This window comes from Macadamia integrifolia, chromosome 4 (assembly GCF_013358625.1).
Source record: "Macadamia integrifolia cultivar HAES 741 chromosome 4, SCU_Mint_v3, whole genome shotgun sequence".
Classification (NCBI taxonomy): Eukaryota; Viridiplantae; Streptophyta; class Magnoliopsida; order Proteales; family Proteaceae; genus Macadamia; species Macadamia integrifolia.
The window spans coordinates 25,597,142-25,605,954 of NC_056560.1; the positions used below are offsets into that span (position 1 = coordinate 25,597,142).

Genomic DNA, 8,813 nt, shown 5'->3' on the forward strand with positions numbered 1-8,813 from the left:
GGTGGGGGGGCTGGGGAGTAGGAGGGAAGGGGTGGGGAAGGGAAGGTGGTGGAGGATTTTATCTGCTTTCTAGGTTCTCTATCCCCACCATCTTTGACGTTGATGGCAAATGGATGACCTACAGCCTCCTCACTCCCCTCTGTCCCCTGGTTGGGTTGGAGAAGGACCATTTAGCCCTCCCCTTCTCTTAACCTAGGTCTTACAGAGACCTATTGTCCACAGCCAAAAACACATGCTACCTAAAAAATCTTACATCAGAATCTATATGATATTGTTACTTGTAGGAGATGTGGGATTATCTTGTAAATTTTGTAATAGTTTGCAATATTTGATAGTTGTTCAGTTTCTTATTGATACAGTTTCTAATTTCAGAATAGGTAATTAGTAGTTATTTTCTTTCTCTTTTCTATTCATATGAACATAATCTCACCGTTGGAGGGTAGATTGAAGAAAACTAGGGTTTGTTTGTGTGCGATGTGAGATTGCAAACCATGAGTCTCTTCCCCTCCTGTGTTCCTGAACTTTTCCTATCAGGTACAACCTCCTCCCTTACCTTTTCCCTTTGATCTTCAGAAAAGTATCTGCACTTACCCTGTTTAATGGTACTGTCTAACCTGCGCAAGTTGGTTCGATCCTTCCTCACCCCTTTTCTGTTCCTCCTCATATCTTGCTGCATGTTGATCCATCAAAAGCTATTTCAATTCCAGTAACATATGCCCTAAAACTCTTGTTATTGTGATAACCAAGCCTGGTATATCCTCTGGTATTGTTGACCGCCAGTTCATGATTTCAGAGTTCACATTCAATTGAAACTAAATCTCACTGTATTCAATAGGGCTTGGTGTAGTTTGGTGCTTGAAGTATCCAGTCGATTGGATCTGTCTTACAAGGAGGAGATCCCTGATTCAAAGTGGCTTCTTGCTGCGGTGGTTTTGCTATTCATCGTGGGTTAAGAAGATGAGCTCTTGAATGATAAATAACATTGCCCATTGTTCTATTTATGAATATGCCCTTTTAGTCCTTGTCTCATTCATTATCTCCTAAATGTTAGTTCCAGAATTTCCCTCCTTAAAGATAATTCCTGATGTTACCCAAAATTCTGTTATCTTACTTTTAAGGGCTTGACTTGTCCCTATAATTATGAAATTTCCACTGCAATTGTTTACCATCAGGGTGAGCCCATGGCGATCCATAATTTTGGTTATTGAACCCAATGTTGCATCACTATATTTGTCAACTTCAAGGCAGTGATCTAGTAGACCTAGGGTCTTCAGTCAGAGTACGAATCCTGATTGGAAACTCCTACTTTAGAATCTTGTTATTTGAAAATGGGAATTTGATAATACAATACTAAACTCATTTCATTGGCTTCTCTGAACAACTTTCCTCCCCTCAGCTTTCCCTAAAGCTTTTCCTAGTTTCTCATTGCTTTTTTAACGCATTTCATTTGTCTCTTGCTGCTTGCATTTTAAGAAATTTTAAGACCCATATTTTCATTTCTTGCTTTTGCTTCCTTCTCTATGAACTATGATGGAAACCGTGGATATCATGTATTTTTTCTGTAGGCACATCTTTTGAAGAGAAATATTGTATCTGGTATTCTGATATTTTAAACTCAGAGCAGCTTGTTTAGGACACCACATTTCATAAGAGGAGCTATGTACCTTAGTGATTGTATCATGACATTGAGTGTAAACATGGAGCACACCTTAACCATTGGAAGGTGAATTTTGGAATCTCCATGTTTGGAGTACATTTGGAGCATATGTATCTGATTTGAATACTTATTGGTCAGACTTTAGACTAGGCTCAATTAAATGTTGAAAAGGTGCAAGTGATTCAATTTTTAACCTCAACTACCTGGTGGGCCACCAGTGGACACCTGATTAGCATATGGTAAACTAAGCTACAAGAGGTGGCTAGCAGCCGACAATGACATCACTTTAATAAGTGTGGACATGTGTTGATAGAGATGGAAAATAACTTTTGGGTGATTCAAAAAGCTTATTTTTGGAGTGCTGGAGTTTTAGTTTTGAGTACCATGCTCAATACCCCAATTTTTCTCATTTTTTATTTGGTTAAGGTTCTCTTCTTGATTAGAAAAGGAGGTAGAGAGCATGAAACTTCGAGAGGATTTATTTCTCCTCCATGTGGAGAATCCAGAGAGAAAGTAAGATTGATACTTTTTTAGCACAATGGATGAACTAAGCCCATACTTTTGTTGAATTTTTTGTTATTTGGTCAGTTTCATAAGTGACATTTGTCTACTTCTGAAAGTAGGGAGTTTAACTATTCTTTGAGTTACATTTTGTGTTAATTGTGTTGCAATTAGTATTTCATGCATGCCTTTCTCTTGCAGGTTTCAATTCCCTTTGGACATGCAACTGAATTTTTAACACTAAGTTCTGGTGGGGATGAACACCTCCTGCGAACAGATAACAGCTCGTAAGTTCATATTGGTTGCTATGCCACTTTATATATAGTGCAAATGATGAAGATTAAAATAAAAAATTCTGAGATATGGATAAAGAGAGAGAAGTGAGCACTTCATACATGCAACCGGAAGAAGAAAGAGCTGTAACACTCATTTCGTTCCAAAAACATCTTTTTCTAGGAGAAATTCAAAGTATTTAGCCCATCTTTTGATTATGGTCTTTGAGTTTTGCTTAGACTGAGGTCAAGACTTCTCAATAAGCCCATAAGGTGCATATTAAAATTTCAATTTGCACAACAGTGACAGCAAGGATTTACCACTAAGTTCCTTGTAAACTGCTAGTCCTTCTAGTGAACATTAAACCATCCTAAAAGCTCCTACAGAAACCTCAACAAACAATATTACAAGACCTGGTACTGGAGTCTGGGCAGGTTGCAATTCTTCTACATTACATTACTCTTATATATATATATATATATATTTTTTTTTCCTATCAAAACAGAAGGATTTTTTAGTAACTATATTGGGGAGATGATTGTTTGGCAACACAACGCCCATCCAGTTCTATGTGGATCTGCATACCTGTATGTAATTGTTTCTCCTTTCCTCTTCTTTTTTTCAGGTTGAGGGATATCATTGTTCTTACCATGAGGTTGTTTATCATGCGGGTATAACTTCATCTTCTACGTAACTTTAATTAGTGTTTATGCATGATACGCTACTACTTTGTTTTTGCATCTAAGCTTTCTATTGGCTTCTTTGGCACAACTGAATAGGTTCAGTGCAAACATCATATTTAAATGAACCAAACCACTTGAATCTTTTTTTTTTTTTTTTTTTTTTGCAATGGCATCTCATAACTTACTCCTCTACAAGACAATCATATATCACAATCGTTTATTTAAATATTTGAAATGAAACTTGTCATTCTAAATTATTCTTCTATGTTGAATTTGGTGAATTAGGCTTGTGTCAAATAGACAACAGGCTTCTCTTTATTTATAATAAGGGAGAAAACATTCTAGAATAGGTACAAGGACTAAAATACCCTCTATGACTAAGGTACCCATTGAACCCATATTACATCACTTCCCCTCAAGTTGGTGCGTAGTTATCAAACGTGCCCAACTTACTAATAATTGGACATAATACCTTTCTACTAAGCCCCTAAGTGAACACATGAGCTTACTGGGCACCCGATTGAACAAAGGGAGACTAATAACTCCTTGTTCCAACTTCTCCTTGATGAAGTGACAATCGATCTCGAAATGCTTCGCTCGATTATGTTGCACAAGATTATGAGCAATGTTGATTGTAGATTTACTATCACAATATAGAGTATAGACACAAAGGCAACTCAACTGGTTCACACAGATCCTGAAGGGGACTCTGGAGCCAAAGAAGTTCACAAGTACCATGGGTCATGGGCCAAAACTCCACTTTTGCACTAGACCTTGCACTACAGCTCTTTCTTGGTCCACCAAGTAACAAGATTACCTCCAACAAAGGTGCAGTACTTGGAAGCATTGTTGGCAAACTGGGTTTTGACTAGGAAAACTAGGCCGAATTTGGTCAAAAGATTAGAAACCTGGTCAAGAGTCATGGAGACTCGTCCTGTATTAAAAAATGACAAGACTGGGACCAAATTATACCGAGTCATTCAACACTTGTTTGTTTTTCCCAAGTCGCAACAAAACGACCGATTCTTGTCAAAAGTTTAAGTCGGTATTTCTAAATAGTTTTGAACTAAAATATATTCTAATGATGTTAAATGTTCAATGACTGAAGTCTTTTGTATTGAATCTAGCGACTATTGAGTGTATTCATCTAAATTTTAATTAAAAAACATGATTCATGATCATGACATCTCCAAGTCGGATCTTATCATTTTCATCCAAGAGACAATGAATGATGAGCTTCATACAAAAATTTGAAAAACAAACACTTTTATTCTATCTTGTCTTATTTAATTAATTTATTAATTATTTATTTGGATTGCTTGAGAAAGACTAGTATGGAAATAAGAGGGGGAAATTTGACATGACTTGTCTGGTTTTCTGTGACTCGCTCTGACTCGCTAGGATTTAAAGAGGACGAGTCGAGTCACAAAACCTGGTTTTCCAACAATGCTTGTAAGTAGATCTTCTATCATTGGACAACCTGCCCATCCAACATCAGTAAAAGCTTCAACATGCAAGTGGCTATGTGGAGAGAGAAGAACTCCTTTACCAGGAACAACCTTCAAGTATCTCAGAATATGATACACTGCCTCTAATTGTGATGAGTGAGGATCATGCATAAACTGACTGACCAAGCTAACCGCAAAGGCTATGTTAGGCCGAGTGTGTGTGAGATATACCAGCTGTCCCACGGATCTCTGTTAATTGCCCATGTCATTTGGTTCACCATCTTTATCCTTGAGATGACAGTCAGGCTCAAGAGGGGTGTCGGCAGGTTTACAGCCCAACATTCTTGTGTCTGATCGAAGATCAAGTGTATGCTTCCATTGAAAGAGGAAGATACCTTGATCTAAATGAGCCACTTGCATGCCAAGGAAGTATCTCAGCTTACCCAAGTCATTAATTTCAAACTCTGTCCCCAAATATGTCTTCAATTGAGCTATCTCATTAGTATCACTCCCAATGATTACAATATCATGTACATATACGATGAGGCATGTAATATGCTCTCGTGTCTCTTGATAAACAAAGTATGATCAGCATTACTTCATTTATACTTTATAGCCAATGGACACCATGGCTCTGTGGAAGCGGCCAAACCACATAGAGGAGACTGCTTTAGGCCATACAAGGCCCTTTTTAGCTTACACACCTTGCTTTGGGTCTTCGGCATAGACGATGAGGCTTGTAATATGCTCTTCTGTCTTCTTGATAAACAAGATATGGTCAGCATTACTTTGTTTATACTTTATAGCCATTGGACTGCATGGCTCTTTGGAAGCGGCCAAACCACACAGGGGAGACTGCTTTAGGCCATACAAGGCCCTTTTCAGCTTACACACCTTGCTCTGGGTCTTCGGAGAAGCAAATTCATGAGGGATATCATACCGCTTCTCCAATCTCCCATAGAGAAAAACATTCTCGACATCCGATTACTATTGCTCCCAGCCTAGATTGACTGAGCAAGAGAGAATGACTTAGACAATGTTCATTTTGGCAACCGAAGGAAAGGTTTTCTGGTATTCGATCTTGTATGTTTGAGTGAACCCTCTAGCAACCAGCCTCGCTTTATATCGGTCTACCGTACCATCTGCCTTTTGTTTGATAGTGAATATCCGTTTGTAGTCCATAGGTCTCTTCCCAAAAGGGAGTCGCACTAAATCCTCTTATCAAACTTCCGAAGAGCCCTCCTCTTCATCCACTATTTCTTTACACCTAGAATTAGCCAGAGCTTCTTGTTAGTTGTGAGAGATGAAAACATATGACAAAGAAGAAACAAAAGTATGGGAGGGAGAAAAACTGTCATATGACATAACATTAAAAATGGGATGTTAAGTGCAAGACCTACGGGTTTTACGAATAGCAATCGGTAAGTAAAGACTAGGGTCATTAGAAGGAAATGACTCACCAGATAAGAGTAGGATCACTTGATGTACTTGGATCTATTTGAAGATAACTGTGGGCACGGTGGTCATAGAGTCGACTTGCTTATGCCGGGTACAAACATACACCTTTAAAGGCTATGGTTCCACTGGACAGAATTTTGTGGCTCCCCTTGGATTGGATTCTGCTCCCGTTCTTAACTTGTCACAGCTTCTAGCTCACTATCATTCAATGGAGTAATTTAAGGCACATCTTCCCGTAGAGTAGATTTCCCTTGAAGGGGTGTAGTAGATTGATAATATGCTTTAGACTCATGGAAGACGACATACATGGTTACAAACATTCACCGACATACATGGTTACAAACATTCACCGGGAAGGAGGATGGTAACATTTATATCCCTTTTGGTAGTAGAATAGCCAAGAAAAATACAGCAGAGGCCTCAGGGATCAAACTTCCCATGTAGGTGATGATTTCGGGAAAAAACCACGTATCCCAAACTTTTTTTTGGGGGGGGGGGGGGACAAAACGAAGGGAAGACATCCAATTAATGAGGTAAGTTTCCAGGAGAACCGCTTCACTTCAATACTGTTTGGGAACATTCATCTCAAACATGAGAGACCGTGCCACTTTCAAGAGAGAGTGATTCTTGTGTTCAGCCACTCCATGTTGAGTGGGAGTATCCACACAACTTATTTGATGTAGGATTCCATGATCAGACAAATACAACTGGAATGGCCCATCAAGTTATTCCTTCCTGTTGTTAGTGCAGAGGATCTTGACCTTAGCATCAAATTGGGTCTGAACCATCTTATGAAATAATTGAAAACATGGAAACACATCACTCTTCTGTTGTAATCCAAGTGGTGCGAGTACAAAAATCAATAAAAGTGACAAACCATTGGTAATCAGATATTAAAACACATCAAGCAGGGCCCCATACATCAGAATGTATCAAATCAAAAGGTACTAAAATTTTATTATCAGAAATAGGATACATGGATTTAGTTTGCTTGGAAAAAACACAAGCATCACAAAAGAAATCATTTGGATTACATTGCTTAAATAAATCTGGAAAAAGCTTAGATAAAGTTCCTAGAGGGTGGCCCAACTGACGATGCCACTTGTGCATCTCAGATAATGCAAAGGTAGACGAACCAGGGAGAGAAGCCTGAGTAGTCAAAGCTGTTAGAGAGCTGTCAAGCAAGTATAGACTACCAGCCACTTTACACTGCCAATCGTACGCCCTATTACCAAGTCCTGGAAGATAGCAGTGAGTGGGAAAAATGTTACTTTGCAATTTATATCTCTAGTAAGACTACTAATAAAAAGAAGATTAGTAGAAAAATTAGGGACGTGTAACAGAGGCAAGGGACATCAGGGAAGAACACTTGATGGAACTTTTCCCAGAGACAGAGGACAGAGTAAAGTTGTTATTGGCTTCAAAAAGGATGAATCAGTTTGGGGAACCTATTGAGGAATTGAATGTACAGTTGGTGTATAGACAGATTGACCCTTGGATCTGGTCTGTTTCAGGCATAATGGGTACATGCATTGAATCATTCTTTTGTAAAAATAAAAGAAATATGATAATCAGGGTTAAGTGGGGTTCAAGGACTCCTTTTTTCATTTTATTATTCTAGAAAGAAGCAAATGAGGTAGTAATGTGATGTAACATATTTCTCATCCCTTGTTCTCCTCTATCCAAGAGTGAGGAAGATCTTACCCTGGATGACGTCATAGCTCTCCTTGGAACCAGCACACCCTGTTATAACATTGCAGCACGCTTGCAGCTCTGCACTTCAGTTAACACTGTAATCCATAGCCCATCAATTTAATTGAATTTGGATGGGTTTCCTGATTATCATTTCTATATAACCAGTTGCTAATAATGATTAAGATGATTATTCCATTTTCATAAACTGTTGGCTTGTACACATTACGAATTTGGAGACAATCTTCTTATTTCCTTGTTGAAGCTGTCCTGTGGGATATAAATATTTATTTCTTTTGGCCATTGCATTGGTCTGCATTTCTTCATCTTTTCTTATGCAACAGTTCTGAAAAAGCAAATTTATGAAGGTCAACAACTCTTTTGCAGGCTGTTGAGAAAAGGAAAGGGAGGAAGAAGGGACTATTCTTTAACAAGTAGGGGGCATTTTTCCCTCAGTTCAGCTAGGGAATTGCTGTAAAGAGTGTAATCACATGGCTGTGTACTTTATGAGTGGATGGATGCATTGTATATTTCACATTCAAGTACACTGCTAAATGATCTGTAATAATGATGAGCAATTTTTTCAAGAAAGAGTTGGATCAGGTCGTGTTCAAGAGTGTGATGTTGTCATGTTCATTTTCTGTACTTGGTGGAAATTTTTCTTCCCCTCTAAATAGGTGAGGGGGATGAAGGCAGGATTGGATCCCAGGTCTGAGGTATGTGAATCTAGTCCATACCAGTGAATGACACTGGTAAAATTATCTTTCTATTATTCTTTGTAACCTTTGGTTCTTTGGTATTGAAAGTAGAAACATATTTGAACTCTTTTTTTGGGTATTGTAAAAGAAACATACTTGAAAATCTAAGTAAACTCGCCCTGTCATGAGTGGTTGATAATTTTTACCTCCTTTAAGTGGTAGTTACCTTGCGAAGGCTAAAACGCCAAAAACTTGTGTCCTTAAATTTATAATTTTTGATAGATTCCAGCTTACGACTTCTCCAACTTAGATAACATCTCCGACCCCTACAAACAAGTGTACGTATTGTTGTTAGTTCATTACAGGTACACAATACTCCATCGTGATTCCTGCATGACTTTGA

At 38.4% G+C, this 8,813-nt stretch overlaps 1 protein-coding gene across 1 annotated transcript in view; it reads left to right on the plus strand.

Moving 5' to 3' along the window:
• The window catches only part of LOC122076612, a gene marked incomplete in the record, with an annotated part of 36,297 nt that extends 27,760 nt beyond the window's left edge, over positions 1-8,537 (plus strand). The window contains 3 exon segments of the mRNA XM_042642011.1: positions 2,360-2,445; positions 3,057-3,102; positions 8,100-8,537. Coding sequence (XP_042497945.1) covers positions 2,360-2,445; positions 3,057-3,102; positions 8,100-8,150 — 183 coding nt within the window.
• Between the last annotated feature and the right edge of the window lie 276 nt (positions 8,538-8,813).